General features: G+C 38.4%; 1 protein-coding gene across 1 annotated transcript; it reads left to right on the top strand.

Moving 5' to 3' along the window:
* The first annotated feature begins 189 nt into the window (after positions 1–189).
* Positions 190–19,092, top strand: LOC101861034 (nucleolar MIF4G domain-containing protein 1). The gene is made up of 15 exons (XM_005096823.3): positions 190–297; positions 4,733–4,917; positions 5,371–5,496; positions 6,156–6,300; positions 6,675–6,812; positions 7,389–7,899; positions 8,710–8,909; positions 10,021–10,142; positions 11,001–11,094; positions 11,549–11,782; positions 12,944–13,072; positions 13,691–13,818; positions 16,122–16,286; positions 17,838–17,969; positions 18,760–19,092. The coding sequence occupies exons 2-15, from the start codon at positions 4,798–4,800 to the stop codon at positions 19,045–19,047; spliced, it is 2,532 nt and encodes an 843-aa protein (XP_005096880.1). The 5' UTR covers positions 190–297; positions 4,733–4,797; the 3' UTR covers positions 19,048–19,092.
* Positions 19,093–21,068: the final 1,976 nt, after the last annotated feature.

The raw sequence follows: 21,068 nt of genomic DNA, 5'->3' as shown, positions 1-21,068 counted from the left end.
AATTTTTAATATATTTAAGAGATCAACAAACAATATTCCAAAAGAAATGACGGTAGAAGTCACTCAATACAATTTAATTTGTTGGATAATAACTTTCCAAATAATAACCTCAATTCATGCGCTGTAACTAAGGCTCTATTGAAAAGATTTTATAGCAAAAACCAATGACGTCATTCTAACATGGAGTGTGCCTGGTGCACAGAATTCTGTGGCCTGGTGTGTGTATACTTTTTAAAAGCATATCAAAAGGAACGGAACGAAATTATAATTTTGTAAACATGGCTCCATGTGTTTCAGGTCAGTGTCACTGTTCTAGACTCAGTGTGCGTTGTTTGTGTTTGAATCAAGACTAGATCTATCACTTTGAATATTTAGATATCTGTTTGATTTTATTTTTTGGCGTTACAGTCAACAACAGCAACAAGTAAAAAAAAAAGCTGTTCATCTCATTTTATTTGATTGGAATTGTGAAACGTTCAGAGAGCGAGAAGCCGGCTTATTTCGAGTCTATTATTTTTAGTTTGAGTTTGAGTGAGGAGATCCTAATCTAATCTAGATCTAGAATCTAGATCTAGAATCTAGATCTAGATCTAGATATTTCGGCGCTTTTTCGGTAGTTCCCACCCCGCAATTTTATTCACGGGTTTGGGCCACAAGAGTAGGGGGGTTTCAGGGGGCAAGCCCTGACCTAATAAAAATAGGAAGGGGGGTTTCAGGGGGGCATGCCCCCCTGAATTTTACCATAATTTAATGTTTTGCAATTGTTAGGTTTGATATCTTAGCTCACCGCGAATCAAACGTATAGATCTACTATCTAATCTAGATCTAGATGTAGGTCAGGCTCAAATAAGGGGGGTGGGAACTACCGAAAAAGCACCGATATTTCTAGATCTAGATATCTAATATCTAGATTAGATCTAATCTAGATCTAGAATCTACATTACAACAACAATAAGCCTACTAGCTACTAGAAATCTAGTAGATCTAAATTTATAAGGTAGTGTCAGTGTCAATTTAGTCAATTGCCACCTCGTCACTCGGTGGCAATTGACGCTGCCACAAGTGGCTAGCCGTACTTAGATCTAGGTTTGGCCCAATCGACTCAAGCCTGTTAAGTACACAGGTCTCATTAGATCTAGATCTAGTAATTATTCAGGTTCAAATACATGCAAGTCAGTAAGGCACCTTTGGTTTTGTCTGAAATACAAATACTTTAGGCATTGCAAACTAAAAATTTCATTTACAATTCAGCCATCAATATTAAGTACGGCTAGCCTGACAGTCTAGCCGTCCTTAAGTACGGCTAGCCTGACTGTCTACCCGTACTTAAGTACGGCTAGACAAGAAGTCTAGCCGTACTTAAGTACGGCTAGACTGCCAGTCTAGCCGTACTTATCTTAGGCCCTATTAACATTAGAAAACAGGAGGTTTAAAATACATGCACTGTCATTAAGGCACCTGGTTTCGTCTCAAATACAAATACTTTAGGTACTGCACACTAAAAATGTATATATTTACAATTCAGTAGGCCTATTTTTAGTAAATGGTCAGTCTAGCCATCATATTAAGAATAAGTACGGCTAGACTGCGAGTCTAGCCGTACTTAAGTACGGCTAGACTGTCAGTCTAGCCGTCATTAAGTACGGCTAGCCTTTTCCTTTATAAATATAGGCGATTTTGTAGATATAGATCTAGTTTCGTTCGTTAAAGTCAAGATTCTGCTCCAAGCTTTCCATCCCATGAGATGAAGGAAAACGAAGCAGTGATCCTTGACCGATTGATCATTCGTCTTTTTCCCTTACATGAGCTGTGGCTCAGAGCTCAGCACTCCTCTGTACAATTGCGGTCTCATCTGGGGATACTAGTTTTGACCCCACTGACGATTACTTCTGGTTCTAAACGATTACTTTTTGATGCACGTGCCTATATGGAGAGATAGCCTATCAAACCTAATTGCAAAGGCCGTCGTTATTCGGACTCGGGTCCGGAAAAAAGGAAGTGTCTTCGTTCTATAGATCTAACGTTCAGTGCTTCCAATTTTCCGCCATTTTTTAGTTTCCCCCACACCTTATCTGCCGATCCAATGCCCGCAGCGTCATTGATATGCCCCGCGCCCCCGCCCCCCCACGTTTCCCACTTTCTTTGTTGTAGAAAAAGGTAAAATTGAAGATTAGCAGACCTCCTGGCACCTGCATATTATGAGCTGTGTAAAAAAAAAAAAAGACCGATTCGTTCAAATACACAAGCTTGTGTCATATCGATTGTTTACCAAGAAAAAGTTGTGTTGCTGTGTAGAGCTGAGCATACGGCAACTTTTTATTCCATAGACCAGCGCACAATTCATTACGTAGATCTACGTCAAGACTAGCTTATTATTGTAATAATGATCAGTTGCCAGGGGGAAAAAGACTGACGCGTGTGCGACGTTCAACGCCCGGACCGATAGTGGCCCCCCCACCACCCTCCCCTACACGCACACAGCCACACGTGTGCAGGCCGCCCGTCCGACCCCGACACACGCTAACAAGCCATCTTTAATTGCTTCTGATGACCTCTTGACAAAATAAACATTTATTAGAAGCGCTATAACTTTTCAGGCCGGCCTCAAATTCATCATAAGATTAAAACTCGGCTCCTGCACAAAACGCCTTTTTGCCCAAAGTGATCGCTGCCTCTACCCAGCCTGAGGCAGGACAGGAAGCCGGATTCACGAGTCACAGGAAGTCGGAAGTGATGTCATGCTGGACAAGAATCAGAGTCCAAATAACATTTTTTCATATATTCGGACTCGAGTCGGAATAATCACTTCGAATTGCAAACTCTTCAAATCATGGTCAAATTCAGGGGAGCATGCCCCCCTGAAACCCCCCTTGTATTTTTTTTTTAGGTCAGGGGGCTGCCCCCCGAAACCCCCCTTGCATTGTTAAAAAAATAAGTGAAATTGTACTGCTCATTTTGTAGGCTAGATCTACTGATAAAACATATTATAACATAAATACTGACTGTTTAGTATCAGTATGATGTGTATCGATATTCAGTACTCTGTGCTAGGCCTAGTGTGATTTAGTGCAAGGCCTCCTTAGTGCAAACGGTGCCGCAATTGTACAAGAGTGCCCAGAGCTCGCTAGTGTAAGGGAAAACGACAAACTCTCAATTACGCAAGAATGCGTTAGGATATTTATCAATATATAATATATATATGATAAAAATGTAAACGCCTACCAAGATGTTTCAATTGCCCTATCTCACGTCTGGGTGAATTTGGATACGACTTTGTGTTTGCGCAAGACGGCCAGTGATATACGAGTGTAAACATACGTTCCAGTTCCCGCGCCCTCGAGTTGAAAGCGTGCAATTTTGTCTGTGGGCAGTGTGTGTGTGAGAGAGAGAGGGGGAGAGAGACAGACAGACAGAGACAGAGAAAAATAAAGAGAGGGGGGAGAAAGGAGAGAGAGAGGGGGGGGGGTGTTTGTTATTATTATAAAAATAATTTATGGTAGCGTCAATTGCCCCCGAGTGACGCTGTGGCAATTGACAAAAATTGACTTTTTTGTCAATTGCCACCGAGTGAAGCGGTGTGAAGTCTGAAAACAACACTGTCTTTAGCATTATACATAATGTGTGTCTAATGGGTCAATTTGTTCTCAACTAATTTCACTGGACGAGCATATAGTCTAGAGCTACGGTGCCAACTTGGCGTGTTTTCAATGAGACGTAGGCCTAGATCTAGGCTAGCCTTAGCCTACACTTTGGTGTAGAACCAACACAGGCAATTCTAGAAGTAGAAGGTCACAAACGCACACAAACTCAAGCAGAAATTCACGTTATATCGGGGACGGGGGTCAGGAAAAGACACACACACACACACACAGAGGGACAGAGAGGCGAACGCACAACACAGAGCACAATAAGCTAGATCTACCCACCTCTACGCAAAAGAGCTTCAATTTAGTCGGTGGCAATTGACAAAAAGTCAATTTTTGTCAATTGTCACGGCGTCACTCGGTGGCAATTGACACTACCATATTTATTCCCGTCATTTTCTCTCCACGTCGGTTCCCAGGCTGACCCGGTGCAATACAGTCATTATTGTACACATTTTATGACCAGTCCCATCTTCCGAATCCCGCCTTCTGTTTTCCGTCTCTCACCTCTTGTTTCCCATGTACCATATCCAATTTTCCATATCCCTTATCCCGACTTTATTTCTGTAAGGGCGCTTTGCTTTCCTTCATCTCATGAGATGGAACACTTGAAGCTGGCCAGAATATTAAATATAACGTCACTGACTTAAACCAGCACTGGCTGCTCCGTCTAAACGAAGCTGGAGTGCTGTGAACATAGCCCCAACGGTGCCTGCCAACTACGTTTGCGGCGCCGTGAACGTAGCCACTGCATTTCTTTTTTAAGTGCTTCACGCGAATTTTGACTTCATATTTATTTTATAATTTTTATATCGACTGTAAATTATTAGTTAGACCTCCAGTTTATGAGATGTAGTACAAATGTTTTTATACAGACTATAATCACAATAGGCCCAACTGCGTACACAAGTAATATTTCACTTATTTTAAAGAAGATGGGGGGGGGGGGGTTCAGAGGTGCATGCTCCCCTTTATTTCACCATACTCATAGATCTAGAGCATAATCTGGTGTTTTGCAATTTAATTATCAAATATGGTGACTTAATGATAATGACGATTGTTCAATTAATGTGTTCTGTTTGTTCCAGATTAGATCAAGACTGCACAGTGTAAGGACCCCTAAAGAAATTCGTATTGAGTACCAGCATTCAAGATGTCGAAGCGTGGAAGAACAAAACTGCCACCTTCAAAATCCATGAGTCGAAAAGACAAACGCAAAGCTGAGAGAAAACTGAAGAAAGCCAGAAAGGACGCATTTGCTCACCGTGATTTTGTAAGTTAAGAATCCTACTAAAATGGGTACTTCATCAGATGAATCAAGGCAGCAGATCTAGATTTTGAAACTTGACTGTTGCTAGATGTAGCTGGCTTTCATCTTATCAAGAAAATGGCCTAATATCAATTTTCATTCTTTCCCTTACAGATAGACTTCCTAAATGTATAAAATCTTTTTCTTGGGGTGCAAAAAATATACAGAAGGGGTCAAAGTGATAGTGTTTTTGTTTGTGTTTTCAATTTCCACCCCTTTTGGAACCCTCTCTTCTTAACTTATTAGTAGGCTGTTCTGTTCTTTGAAATCTTAAGTTTTTGAAGAAGTGGGGGCTCCGAATGGGTGGTACACTGGTAGTGGTAGTATCAGAATTGGAATAGACCTACTATGTGCTTTTTGACAATGAATAATGCAAGCCATACTAATAAACCTTTCTTCCTCACTTACTTTTTGCAGGGATTAGTAAGTGATCTTAAAACTGTGGACACAGCCTTCAAAGCGAAGAACCAAAAGGAGCGAGAGGAAAGACTCAAACTTAAAAAGAAGAAGAAAAAAGTCGTGAAGAAGGAGGAAAAGAAAGAGGTATGCAGGATCTCTGATAATTATGCCAAATAATGTAGATGCATTGCTGGCTTTCAACTGCTGCAGACTGTTCTTTCCACCATTACACTCGTCTCTTTTTGGTATACCTTAATTCATTTATTATAAACCAACTGGTAGTGTTTATTTGTCTGTGGGCAGTGTGTTGTAAGAGAGAGAGGGAGAGACCCAAGTAATGGGTACTGTGGTGAATTGAATTAAAAGAAAGTTTGATAAATAGTAAATGATTGCTGTCTCAGGCTGTCTCTGTGCGCAAACGAAAATGTTTCACACATTCAGATAAATCCAGCTGTTGATGATGGCATCGATGTTAAAATGTATGTAACCCTTGTCCTGAGCCTGCAACTAACTCCTCCAGGTAGGAGCTCAGAAGGGAATATTTTTAAAAAACAACATATTTTAATTAGCTTTAAGCCTGTGTCCGCTTCCGGCTGGAGCCTCAGAAGGGAATGATTTTTTTTTCTTCATTTTCATCTGTCCTGTCTTAGACGGACACTTTTCTCCTTGACAGTGGGTGGCCATTTTACACAGGTACGACTGTGTGCGTATGTGTATATATAATTTGCCTTGTTTTGTTTTTATATTAAATCTTGGTGTTTAACAAAAATTTTTTTACTGAGATTTATCCAATTTCGTTGCAGGTGGAGAGTTCTCGAGTTCAAGGACTCAGACTTGCTATTCAGCGTGATGAGAAAGAGCTGAAACAGCTGGAAAAGAATCTCAATTTTCGGAAGAAGAAGGGCAAAACTAGCTTGCCTTCCTCCTTTGTCAAGGATGGACTAGACTGTATCTTTTTCTGAACCGTTTTTGTTCTGTAGATATCTTAATTATTTTTCGTTTCTCATATTGCTCTCTATTGTGTGATGTCTTGGGAAGGAGGATGGGAGGAGATATTGAATATGTACTGAGTAAGAACTGATAATTCTCTTTTTTAAATTCTTTTGTATTTGAACGTAAAACATTGCAGATGATTAATTTTCTTTGTTTGTCCCCCTTCCTCCTATTTCCGTGAAAATGTTTTCTCTCTTTAAAAAAGTTCAGACATAACAACTTTTCAGGTTATAAATATTCATGCTTTTCGTCATTCTTACTTTGCATATATGTGTGAATGCATATCTTCCTTTTTGTCATACTTAGCCTGGTTTCTTTAACTAATTAAGACATTTTGGATGCCACCGACTCTGATAAGATCAAGACATTTGAAGATGTAGTCCCAGGAATTGAGGGTCTCGGAGCATCAGACACAGAGTCTCCTTCAGAGTCTGAGGAGTACAACTCTGATGAGGAGGATCAGTCCGGTGAGTGTTCAAAAAGAAAATTAAATCACTGGAATATTAGGAGAGAGTGGGCGGTTTTGTTTTGTTTAGTTTTTGTGTTTTGTTCAGATGTCTTTTTTTCTTTCCACTATGATTTCACTTTAAAAAAGTAATTTGGTTTTCTGTCTATGTGATATTACATGCTCAAATGTTAAAGTTCATTTCTTTGCCTCATTTTTCAATTTTGAGAAACAACACTTCTATGTCTTTGTAGAGGGTACTTTGCTTTTGTCAGAAAAGAGAATGTTGTCACTGCGCGAGCAAATGGCATAACAACTTAAAAGTTGTGCGAAACTGCAACTAGCCTTTTATTTTATTTAGTGGTACTATATCAATCTTTTTGTAACACCAAAACAAAAATGGGCGGGCAGTCACAAAAGAAACATGCAGGGCAAATTTTACCATTATTAGATGATAAATAGTCTAGTTAAACAGTATTTTCCATTTCTCTCAAAAAGGCAAAAATGAGATCGGGAACAATTTTTCTTATCGTGATGCCGACCTACTTTGTTCAGTTTTGCCAAGTCACTCACCACTGTTTTCCCTTGAATATTTCAGAAGCAGGGCCAGGCCCTGGATGGGATCCTACTGCGAAGGCAGAAAAGTCCATCCTCAAAGCGAAGAAGGATCAAAAGAAAAATGAGAAGTCTGTGAAGTTCAATGTTAATGAACCTGATACAGATGAAAGTGACCCTTTTGAAGACAATTTTTCAGATACTGAATTTGGTGGTGGAGGAGGAGACGTTAGTGATGATGAAGAAGCGGAGATGGAGGAGGAGGAGGAGGAAGATGAAGATTTGAGTGATGCAGATGATGATGACATGGCCGAGGAACATGAAGGCGATGTGGAGGATGTGGAAAGTGAGTCTTTAAAGAGAAAGAGGGGTGTAAATGAAGAAGATGATTCTGAGCTCAAGGAGGACATCTACGGAAGACTGCGGGATAAGCAAGGAAACATTGTCATACCTGGTCACATTGGCACATACGTCCCACCAGCGAAGAGAGCAATGATGGCTGGTAGTCAGGGAAATGAGCAACTGAGAAAGAAATTGAAGGGTTTTCTGAACAAGTAAGTGTCTGTGTTGATCTATACATTCCTGCTACTAAATTCTAAATGAATTTGATCAGTTATTTTTCCTTTTTCCATTTCAGTCCATTTCTTAGGGGAGGGGGGGGGGGCAACAGCTGAAAGGTCCGATTTTGTCGGTCAAAATTGTGGAGATCAAGAGTGGGCATATTTGGCTTCTTCAGCCCCTCTAACAAATATTTCATCGCATAAGAATCCCAAACCCTTATTTTGTCACGTATAAGGCTTGTTGGTCACAAGCGTATCCTCATAGCGACCCTTTTTTAAAAATACTTTTTCATCCATTTTCTTTTACTTAAAAAAAAAATAATTCCTACATTTTTTATCCAAGCTTCATGTAATTTTCACTGAAAGAAGAGAAGACGTAACAATAAAAAATTGTCTTGAATTTTATATAGCACTACATTGTATAATATGGGATAGATTTTTGTTGATGTTGTCTGGAGTGTAAACTTTCACAGATTTTGACAGCGTTAAATGCTACCTTAAGAAAAAAATTTCATTTTCATTTCAGGAAAATTTTACATACTATTGTTAGAACTATTGTTTCTTAACATGCATGCAAAATAACCTCCTATTCCCATTAAAAATAAGTGGGATATTAACTGTGTAAGACACTTAAACAAAATCCAATATGCCCACTGTCTCCATGGCAATGAAACTTTTAAAAAAACTTATATTGCGTATTTGAAGAACCCATACTATGCTTGCTACATGTATAAAATGTGGTGAAATTTTGTCCAATTCTAGGCCACCCTAGGCTATTGAAGACCTTTATTATTTTCCTCACAGGGTCAGTGAAGGTGCAATGCAAGCTATCAGTTCACAAGTGGAGGCTCTGTACTTGGATAACAGCCGTGCTGATGTTAACGAGACCATGACCTCTTTGATCATGGAGGCCATCGTGACTCCAGTGATCACCCCTGAGCGACTAGTGGCTGAGACGGCCATGCTCATAGCCATTCTTCACAGCAATGTTGGGACAGAAATTGGTAGGTGTGACAGAACCTGCCATGGTGATGTACCTGCTTTGCAGATTACATTTTGGGAAAGAATATTAATGTTTCCTTCATATTGAGATGTGCTCATGGCTATTTTTGATCAAGTTTCAATTATGACAAGATACAAGAGATAAATTTGCCAAATGACTATTGCTAGTCCTTGATTGAACTAATTATTTTAACATTTTAAAAAAATTTCTTTTGTCAGTCTCATGCACCATCCTCGGAGTTCATGGGCTGGGGTTTGTTTGTTTTTTAATTGCTTTTGGCTCTGTCACAATGGACTTTGATTTAATATTGAGTAGGGGCCCTTTATTTCTCTTGCAAGTTTTAAATTACTCTTCCCCTCTATATGTCAACCTACTCAATGAGACAACCAAAGCAACTGGTTTTTCACAAGTAAATAGTGTTCACACGAATAAAATCGGAACTCTAGACTATTTTTTGCCCTTCAAAGAATCCTGATGGGATTTACAGAAAATCTTTTACTTTTCTCTTGAATTCTATCAGGTGACATGCGACTTATCAAAATTGAAGTGAAAATCCGAATGTTTATTCGGGTTTATGTGAAATATTTGTGCAAATGGACGTAAATGATATGAAGATATACATTTGTATTATTTTGATGAAAACTTGCTTTTTTGGTCTAGGAGTGGTTGGTAGGTCGGAAGCACTTAGGAATTCAAAACGAGTTGGTGCAAGATGCTAAGCTTGAATTAAATTAGGCATATAAAATGTATGCTATTGTGTGAGTCAGGTTTCTAAAAGTTAAAAAAATACTTGCTGATTGGAAAGGCCCCAGCCATTCTGAACAAGCTGCTGTAGTTTTTTTTGTTGTATGTACATCATGATTCTTCAAATGTTTGGGAATACATGTGTGCTTTGTTTTTTTACATATCTGCTATTGTTTATTTGTGTGTGTGGTGTCACCATATTAGCTTGTCTACTAGTACTATAGGTATCTCCCATGGCTTCTGTTTCAAAGTTTTTCTTAAAAAGAGGTTTTGTAATCATGAAAATTGGATTATTATTTTTCTTTTTTTGACTATATGTTAATAGCTGCTATGTCTTGGTATTTATTCTGAACTTTGTGTCTTCTCAGGTGCTTACTTCATCCAGACAGTTGTCAAAAAATTTGATGAGCTTCTTCAAGAAGTAGATTATGGCGCTGGAAAATTAATGGACAATGTGTTGCTAATCATTGCAAGCATCTACAATTTCAAGGTAAGCAGCATTGATGCTTCAGAGGCATAATTTATCATCATTTATGAACATCAGGAAAAAAGGTTTTTTTAGTGTTAGTTCAATATAGGGGCTGTAGGTTTGTATGTTTAAAAAAAAGTAAAAATTGTTGAACACACTTTTAAAAAAAGTAAAAAGAATTTTGTGGTCCTTACTTGATTTATCAGTATAAGAATTAAGGATGGTTGTTTTTTTAGGAGGGGGCTCTCTTCAGCAAAGAACCTTGACATTTAATGAGCTTGTATGGACTTAAAGATTTCGGGTTTTAATTCTAGCACCTTTATCATCTTTGATTTGCGCTGCCAAGAGCGGAATGCTCGCAGCTAAAGGGATTTGAAAACAAACGTCAGCTTTGATTTTTTTTTCCCCCAATAAAGTTGTCTCTTGATGTTTTGACTCTTTTCTGAGAAAGTTTTATTGAAGAATGTGTTCGAGGCTGTCCATGATGATAATATGTTTTACCAGGCCTACATCTATTTACCGATCATCTTATGAACATTGTATGATTGGTTTTGATAACTATGATTCCCACCTGAAATCAAATTGCATCATTTTTATCAACAAAGTATGTGTGCTATGTTATGCACTAAAAGAGCGGGAAATAATGAAAATACACTGTTCTACAGGCTTGAAGAGCATTTTCAAAAAGGATATTATCATCAAGACTGTTCTTTGGAGGGGGGGGGGATGGGACTACTGTGATGGTTTTTCATGTTTGTGTTTTCAACAAGACTAACATTGTGTGTCATTGTGAATGGAGTTCTCTGCTGTTCATATTTCACTTACCCATGGCTTTTATCTGCTGTCTTTCTTAATCATGATTTTCTTTTATTTCTTTAGATTATTCACTCAAAACTGATTTTTGGAATTGTGGAAAAGTTCATCGAGTCATTTCAAGAGAGGGACATTGAACTTTTGTTGCTGGTTTTAAAAAGTAAGTTATTTATTCCAATAGTTGCCCCTTTTCTTCTTTGTACATATTTTTTCTGCTCATGGTTGTTTTTTTAATAGTTTTGTTTTGAAAGTGAAGGTTTTAAAGCTCCTCGCTTTGCTTGCCAGGTATCTGTGCCTTTAGTTTTAGTTATGTAACACACCATTGTCTATTTTTTCTTATAATTTTAATACAAGTTTATTAGCAGCTAAAGATATATGTAATTGTTTATGACTTATTAATTATAGTCTTATTAAGTGTACAGATTGTATGCCAAAGTACAAGCATTATAAATAGGATATGAATTCTTTCAATTTTCTTTTTTGTTTTTGTGTGGTCAAATTATGTCGAGGAAAAATGCCTTTTTTTTTTTCAGGATTACTTACTTTATATTTGAGTGACAAACTGCAACCATCACATTTATGAACTTCTTTCCACTCTTTTCCATCCACATAAGCGGTTGGATTCAGTCTGCGTAAAGATGATCCAGTGAGGTTGAAACAGGCCATACTTGATATCCAGGCAAAGGCAAGGATTATTGAAAGCTCAGCAGAAGTGGGCATGCAAGCACGCGTACGTTTCATGCTGGATGTTTTGGTGGCAGTCCGTAACAACAACATGAGGAAAATTCCAAGCTATGACCCTTCTCATATTGAGCACTTGCGAAAAGTCGTCCGAAATTTTCTGAAAGGTATTTGATTGATTTCTTCTCATATTGCAATGACGAAAAGGAATCTTTATTCTTAGACCTCTCTGCACGTTTTTCTTTGTTGCAGATTAGAAAGATTTCCATTTTCTATAAAAACAGACATATAATTTTGCTGCTGTGTATTTATAACTAGTCAAATAATTTTTGTTAACCAGCATTTGTGACGCTGCTCTACAAATTTCTTCAACGTGGAGAAATTTGGTGTTTTGAGTTCAGCAGGGTTTAGATTTTTCTTATTCTGTCTAGAATAAGTGTGGTTTTCTGACAAGGGACCACGTCTTCAAGCTTTTTAAATTAACTGTTCAAAGTTATAGTATAATGATTAATAGTTCCATTTCAGAAACTCACTCATTTAGGTTTTAATGGGTTCTGATTCAGATTGTCAGTTCATGATAATTTAAATTTTTTGTTTCCAATCTAGCAGTGAAGCAATCAGTTTGTCACATGTGATAAAAAGTTCTGTAGACAGTTTACACTTTGAAAGTTTTTGTAACTAATGGGGAAAGAGGTGAATGCTGGCTTCTTTTGTGTAGCGGTTATGTATTTTACTGTCGCATGCAGAATACCTGAGTGGGGAGAAACTTTTTTTGAGTATCTTGGTCTTTTTGCTGGATCCTTCTTAGCCCGGGGTGTCCCTGACAGCCACGGTAGGAAGCCCGCCTCCTGAATGATCTAAACTGTGTAAATGGGGAGGCTGAAAAAACATCTACATTTAAAAAATTTTTTAATGAAGTGGATGCACTCTCAAGTTGTTTATTTGTAAGCTTTTCTTCGTTCACTTGTCTTGAGATTTGCACCTTTTTCTTGTAAGTTTGTGTGGATTTATCATTCAAAGTAGGGGAAAAGATCCAGAACATTAATTTCATAGAACTGCAATAAAGAAAAGGAAAATCTTTTACTTTACTACTTATGAAAACAGTAGTAAAGAATAAGTCAACTATGTCAAATGATAAATATTCACAGTTATGTTTTATTTTAATTGTACTCTTCTACATTCATTACACAAGAGTATTGTGTTTGCTTGCGACACCCTACATCTCTGTAGATCTATCCATGTTGCCTGAAATCTACAAGACAAGGATTTATACTAACATCTTGATACTTTGACGGATCCACATTAAGTATATTCTTGTTGCTGCTCAGGTCAAGGATTGGGAGAGGACCAACTCAGCATTAGTTTGGAAGACCTCTTGAAAGCAGACCAAGTTGGGCGCTGGTGGATTGTTGGCTCTGCATGGGAGGGAAGGAAGGCAGAGGAGGATGTTGTTAAAGGTGATGTTACATTCTTTCAGTCTGTTATTATTTCCTGCAAGGTCTTTATGTTTGTGCCATATAAAATATATTAGTGTTAAGATAATTGCAGGATCTCAGAGAAATAACAAATCGTAATATGTTTAATAAGCAATTGCTCAAGACTCATTTGTTTAATTCTTTGTTGTAGTGTTTTAGTAAGTACTGATATATTTTATTTTTACTGCTGTCCTTACGTGAATTTCATTAAGGTATGGTTGTGAAAGTTCTTCTTCATGTGGTTGAACTGGTTTTTCTTGTTATGGGAAATATTTTGTCTTGTGGGAATCGCTCAGTAATCATGTGCTTGATATAAAGCGCTCAGAGCTTATACTAGTATGGGATAGAGCGCTATATAAATGCAGTCTATTATTATTATTACGTGACCCATACATGTGAGTTTACATATTAAAAATTTTTCTATGCTACAAATGAGAATAAAACAAAATAATCTTAGAAGATATCTTTTAAGTTTGTTTCATTTTTGTTCCTTGTAAGGTGACTTGTTTTGATTTACCTTTTGGTTTATTTATATGGCGATGAAACTCGGCTTTTTTTATGTTTTCCCATTGTAAAACCCTTAAATTTTATCTATTTCAGAAGCCAAGTTCAAGACGGAGACAGGTTTTTCTGGAACTATCAGCAAGCAAATGTTGAAGTTGGCAAAGCAGCAGGGAATGAACACTGACATCAGAAGACACATATTCTGCATCCTTGGGACCAGCGAGGTTTGCTTCTAAATTTTTACTAGTTAGAGTAGAGGTGGCAGTCCGCGCTACCCTAGAAGCATATAGAGTCACCTTTCCAGTCCCCGATGAGAGGGGAGGTAACCCCTCATTGACTGAGAAGCAAATTTCGTCTGCTATTGTCAGCCCAGCGTGCTATGCCTGCTTTGTTAGCCCTTCTCCCTCAGTAGTGGCAAAGTGAGGACGGGTGTGTGCGACAATCAGCTGGGATGCGCATCCCTGCTTGAGGGTGACGCGTTTTATGGACGGGCTGCACGCTAGGATAGAGCGAGTCTTGCGCCCTAATAGCTTATTATTATGAATCTTATAGGCTAACGTATGATTTTCTAATCAGAAAGGAGGAAATATTCTTACAAATTACACAAGAGTTAGTTACAAGTGACACTCAATTTTTCTGTGTAACCGAAAGAGAAAGAAAACAAAAAATAGCTGAAGCCAACACTTGCACTGTAAACAGTAATCTGTTAATGAGTCTAAATAACTCTGATAATCATTAATTAAATTATATAAGAACAGCAAAGTAGATCTACATGTGGATCTAAGTGCACGTGGATGAACAAAGATATTGTTCACTCTAATTGTATGAAACAAATTGGGATGGGGAGATTAGTCAACGCAGCAAAAGAGCTCAATGTCCATGGCATCCAGGTCTTCCTGAGTCTTGTCCTTCAGGTCCATCTGTTTGACATTGTTGGTGTGCCACCATTTGTCACAAAGCATGCACTGGGTGAGCACTACTTGTCCTACGATGGTGGCTCGACACCCAGCAAAGTCGACTGTAATGTCCCCATAATTGTTGGAGCTGTCGTCATACACCGGCTCTTCTCCAGAGTCAGAGGAATCTTCATCCTCTTTCTTTTTCTTTGAGGCCACAACCAAAGCATTCATCTTCTTCTCCTGAATACTCCTCTTCTTCTTTTTTCTTCTCTTTTTGGCTTTCCTTCTTGTCTTCAGCTTGTACTAGCCGTTCCATCTTTCTCAGTTCCCTTTGCTTCTTTCTCTCTTCCTTCTATTGTTGTTCTTCTTCCGCCTTCCTCTTCTTTGTGAGCATCCTCTCTTTCTAGTCTTTTCCACTGATAGATGGTGGCACAGGTGGCTGAGGCCTTCTAACGGCCTTGTTCTTTGCACATGAAGGGTGACAAGTGAAGGGTAGGGACAGTGGACCCTGTGAAGATGCAGCTGGGTTCAGCTTGTCACTTGTGTGGACAACATCAGGGTTGTAGGGAAACAGCCCTGACTTGATGAATTCCCTGATGGCTGTTTCCAGCTGAGCTGCTGTAGCCCAGGCGTTCTTCAGGACGCCGGCAAACGTCTTCAATGTGACGGGTCCGTGGTGTCAGTAACGAACTTCCTTACCTCCTCTTCACGCTGGCTTCAAAGCCCCGAAGAACGCCTGGTCCAGAGGCTGTGTCAGGTGGCTGGTGTGGGCCTTGAGACAATATAATATTACCCTGTTCTTGCTGCAGAGGTCTGAGACGTGAAACTCCGCCTTACCAGACGCCATGCCGGCAGTGCGGGCCTACCCCCACCCATCTCCTCAGAGAGGCTGAGCGGCTTCATGCTTTACTTAGCACTGATGCTACATGCACAACACACTGCTTTGTGTGTAGTACAAGCATACACATCTTCATAAAATGCATTGACAGCCTTACAACTGCAGGTCGATGCACTGTTAAAATACGTGTTCAGCAAGCCTGAAAATAATTTAGCTCTGTGTACGTGCTGTAAGCGACCACAGCGACCAGCCAAGAATCTCGTGCCTCAGGAAAGGGTGCTGTTGGATGTTGATGAACGCGGGAACACTCTAGCAAGTCTAAATTGTTTCCCCCCCCCCCCTACACAACTCCGTTGCTACTCTATATTTTTTCCTCTTGTTTCAAAGACTTACCACAGCATCATGATTTTTCGTATTATAATAGGAGTATTCTAGATACTAATGAATTTTTCCTGTATGGATCCTTTGGTCTTTTACGGTCTGTTTTCCTTTAGTTTCTGATTGTGTTGCTTTGTTTAAGTTTCAGCCTCTACTCAGAAGGTGGAAGGAACATCACTGACTTGATAGCAATCAACATTATTGGGTATACAATGTTGGAATCAACATTTTGTCAACTCTGTATTAGCTACAATATGTTTCCATCAAAATTTCTGTTTTTGGATGACAAGACATTATGCAGATACAGTGTGGCTGATCTGTTTGTTGTATTTGTTTGGGGGGTTTTTATATTCATAGTAGTCCTGTGCATATTATTCCTGAGCTCTCTAAACCTTTCTGTCTTAATTTTCAGGACTTTGAGGATGCATTTGCTCGTCTCCTTCGTCTAGGTCTGAATCGCTCACAGGAAAGAGAGATAATTCATGTGTTGCTGCATTGCTGCTTGAATGAAAAGGAGTACAACCCATTCTACAGCTATCTTGCTCAAAAGTTTTGCTCTTTTGACAGGAGATTTACGGTAAGAGTTGCAGACTTAATTGTCAGCTTACAGAAGTCTTAAATTAAAGAGTTATCTTGTGTAGATCTGGGTACAGTGGTGTTTGCCTTACTCTAACAGCAACTCCATTGGGAAACAAGCCTTGATAGCTGTTTGGTGGAGGTTGCTGTTAACTGAATTTTCCTAGGGGTTTAAGCAAAAATGCGTGCGCGCACGCATACATACACATGCGTCCTAATAGCAAGATGTGGTAATGTTACGTCAAAAAGTGAAAACAGGCAATGTAAAGGCTGAAACTTTCACACACACACACACATGCACAGAATCTCTTGAAAAAATATGGCTCTTTAAACTCTTAGCGAGAAGATGATAACTTAGCTTCTATACTCAGTGTATTGTATTTTTGACTAAACCACATGTAAGAAGATAAGTAGAATGGAGGAATACACGCACACTGAAATTATAGTTATAAGTCAGTCACTGTGTTCATACTGCTTTTGAATCTTCAAAAAATATGTTTTTGTCGAAGGTTGATGTTAGAGAGGAAAAGATTGCTGTTAAAGGAGGTTATCTATATTTATAGGAAATTTCTGTTACACAATCTTTGGTTGTTTGTTAGAGAGAGGTTGCTCTTTTCTGGTTTGCTGTTAAACGGGAACCACTGTACTTCTGAACTGATTTTGAATTCTGACTCTCTGGCTGTAGCTAGTATTATTACATTAAAATAATTTTTTTTTCATTGTGAGAGCTTTATTTTCATGTTTCTGGAGCTGACCTTGACCCTTGAAAATTATGTGTCACAAAATAATATAAAAGAACCAGTATTAAAATTATAATATCTTAGAGCTCCCACGGCTGTTTCTTTTGATGTCTCAAATAAAGCAGTTTACTGAGTGATTATCTGTCTCTTTCATAACTGTATTATATTGTAGAAAACAAACAAATCCGAGTATTTTTTGAAAATCCGATGTTGATGTTCTTTTTCCTTTACTTTATTGAGGAATTTTCTCAGCTCTATGCCAAAATGCTGTCTGTGACCTTTATTTTCCATATGCTCTTTTAATCTTGTATTTAAGAACTTTTAATGACAGTTCAGTTCTGATCATTTACTTTCCAAACATCGAAATCTGTATCAAGGTTTGGAAAGATATTTTTTATAACTCACTCTTGGGTAAATTCAGATTTTTTCAGAGTGTTTGATTGCTGTAAACAGTATGTGGATGAACACAGGCAAAAATCCTATTGAGGAATTTGTAATGTTAGCTTTTTAGACTTGTGAAAAAAACAAAGAAATCATTGGTTGCAATCTGATTGTGCATAATGTAACAGTGATGGTTTTATTTATGTAGCCTTTCTAAGAGAAACATAGGGTATATTTTATTTATTAAAGAGGGCTTTAGAAATTGTGACAGTACCACTTTTGCTGTGAAATGTCCTCTTGTCAGTTTATCTCATTTTTTTCAGTGCTGGTTATATTACTAAAATTAAAATTGTATGTATGTACGTCTGGTTTAAAAGTTCTTTGTCCATCTTGGGGGAAAAAATAAATTCACGTCTTCTTTTTTATTTCAGATGACTGTGCAGTTTTCAGTGTGGGACAAATTCAAAGAAATTGATCAGATGAGCAAGCCATCTCAAACAAAGCTGGGACATCTCCTCTCTCATCTTCTCCTAGGGAAAGGATTGTCATTGTCTATTTTCAAGGTTCCTTTTTTTTTCATCTTTGATGGTCTTTTTATTTTTTGGTATTGTATGTTTCAATAATCTTCCAAGTGTCGTCAGCTGATTTGATTTGCCATGAATTCATCATGGTGGTGTCACTGCCAATTTAATTTTAATTGGCCATGACATGAATTTATCCATAGTTAAGCCACCATTTTTGTTTTGATCCACTTCTTTTAAAGTCATCGAATCAGTCCGTTTCAATTCAGAAGAGTTCTACTTCTCTGCAGTAAGCTGACAATACGCCTTTTTTGGCACGTACATTTTTTAATGTACTAAGTCGAATTCCTGATCAGTTACCCTACTTGTGGGAAAAAATCAAAGTGAAACTGTGGCCAGTTTTTTTAGTTAATTTGAATTCAAATTCCAGAAGATTTTTCAGTGGTTGTGCTGACAATTTAAAATCTTTTTCTCAAAACTGCTGTGAATTTTATTTTAAAAATGCATTTTGTCAGCGGACGGCAGTTCTGCAGAGGCAGAAGAAAGGAATACAAAAGTGTTTGTGTGAACAAAAATCAATTAGGTTTGTTCTGTTCATTCTCAGGGCCACCACTTAGGTATAACAAAAGGCATTAGAAATTCTTATCTTTATACTCATTGTATTGCAGTATATGTGGTAATATGGTAAAAACAGATAAATAAAGGAACTGGCAAGTTTTCTTTCTTACTTGATACTGAGCTGAGTTGTCCATTTTACATGACTTTAATTTTGTGAAAGTACTTTTGTTTTTAGACTCTTTGCTAATTCATGATAATATTTCTCTTTTCGCAGGTGGTGGAGTTTGGAATGGAAAGCAAGATAATGATCCGTCTTCTAGCTCAGGTTCTCACAGAAATTCTGACAAGTCCAAACGAGACAACAGTTCGTGAAGCATTTGAACGTATTGCCCCTTTTCCCAAATTAAAGACACTGAGACAAGGTCTCCAGGTGTTCATGAGAATCCATCTCAGGAACAAAAAAACAGAAGGCATCAGAGCTTCAAATGTTCTGCTACTGGAGAGAATTGAGAAGGCAGAGTCTGCCATGTTTAGTCATCAGTCCTCCCATGCTTTGTTATAAACTATGTGCTGTTGTTATTAAAACTTTTTGTGAACATGACTGAAATCACTGATTTTTTGGATTTTTTTTTCTTACTCTACTTTTTTATATAATTTTTTCCCCCCGCAAATTGATAAGTGTATTTTACGATTTTGGTGTCTATTAGGATTTCAGAGTTAAGATTATAAAATTATTTTATCATTTCTTAAAATTTTATTTATTCAAAACTTGTCCTGGGAGAAAAAATTCCAAGCATTTTGACACCCATGTTTTGGAACAAAACCCAGCTAAACGGGTCTTTGAATACAATGCTACGGGTTGGATGATATTTTGTGTTCTGTGTTTTCTTCTTCTTCTTCAACCCACAAGATCGTGGATTGACCTGATTTTTCTAACCCTGTTAGGGGCTCTCGCGGTCATGAGGTTACGGTGTTTGCTTCTCATTCAATATGTCCTGGATTCAAATCCTGACAGCGACGGAAAATTTTCTTCTATTTTCTGTCTTCTGCTTTCATTTCCACTTTCTGCCCCCACTCCCACACCTCCTTTAGGCTCCTGATTCTTTCTGCAGCCATTCTACTGCTACTCCTTGGCTCCTTCTTATTGCTGTCTTTCAGCCGCACACCTGATCTTATGGAAGGTAAAACCTAACTCCTAGCCTTCTCGGATAAGGGCAAAAAATCTCGGAGGTCCCGTGAGCAAGCTGCACATGTTAAAGATCCCTTGGTGGTCCAAAATCGATAAGAGTAGGCACTTACCACCACCCAGGCAAAATTGAAAATTAATTTCTACCAAACTAAAAATGTTTAATGTGTCATATGACCCTATGCAGTTGCAAGCGCCGTAAAAAAAACTTGCCCCAAAAAAACAGAAAGCCTTGTGATACTTGAGATGAGCATCTTGAAGCTGACAGTACAGGTACAGTATAATAACGAGGTCCCCTGTTAAACAGCAGTGACTACTCACAGCCCAACATCAAGGGAAGTGGTTCTTTTTTTCTTTTTTTTTTCTTTGGCCTTCTCTTTTTTCTTTGTCCCTTGTCCTGAGTGCTAGATGTTAATTAGATTATCAATACGTCATAAGATTATTAGACATCAGGTGTGAAAAAACACCTGAAAGGAACGGTGGCTATACTCTGTGGTGTCCGGAAATATGATGATGATGGTACATGTATAATATTACAAAAGATTAGATAATGATGAGAATCTATGAACATTGAAAGCAATGATTTTATAATGAGACAATTGCTAAATGAAAAATGAAAAATATCATAACCTGAGATTTTTTAATGACCTTGTGCCAAATTGCAGTAAAATGAGAATGATTTGCTGCTTCATTCATGCTTTGAAATAGTTGTAATTTTCTTACTCTTTTTTTGAGCAGTCAAGTATGACTGAACGTTTTTCGACCATCTTGACTAGTGGTGGTAGACATTGAGACTGGTGTCTGGTTGTGACAAACTGTGGCCAGTCTCTCTTCATTCATCTAGACTATTTTTTTAAATTGCCATGTACATGGGAAAAACCTTGGAGGAACTATAATAGGAGAGGCCGCGAGTCGCGTAACGTGAAGCCGCTGCAGACGACGGTCGGCCATGTTTGTGAGATCAGCTCAGTTCTCTCAGTTGTAAACTTAGTGTCAACCGAATGGCAGTTTGCGTAGCGTTCGGGTCCGGTGGGCCTCTCATTCAAAGGTCCTGGGTTCGAATCCGAGTAGTGACGGAAAAATTTTGTTCTCTAAAATTCTACTTTCTCTTTCGTCTGCTTTCACCTCCACTTTCTGCCCCTACCTCCTCAGGGCTCCGGACTCTTTCTGCAGCCTTTCTACTGCTACTCCCTGGCTCCTTCTTACCTCTGTCTTTCAGCCACACCCCTGATCTTCTGGTAGGAAAGATCTACCCCTAGCCTTCTCGGACAAGGGCGAAAAAATCTCGGAGGTCGCGTATGCAAATTGCGCAAATTAAAGGTCCCTTGGTGGTCTAAAATCGATAAGAGTAGGCTTCGGTCGCCACCCAGGCAAAATTCAAAATTTCCTACCAAATG

Source organism: Aplysia californica, unplaced genomic scaffold (genome assembly GCF_000002075.1).
Source record: "Aplysia californica isolate F4 #8 unplaced genomic scaffold, AplCal3.0 scaffold00138, whole genome shotgun sequence".
NCBI classification, from domain to species: domain Eukaryota; kingdom Metazoa; phylum Mollusca; class Gastropoda; order Aplysiida; family Aplysiidae; genus Aplysia; species Aplysia californica.
Note: the sequence above shows the minus strand (reverse complement) of the source record. Positions and strands in the feature narration are given on the sequence as shown.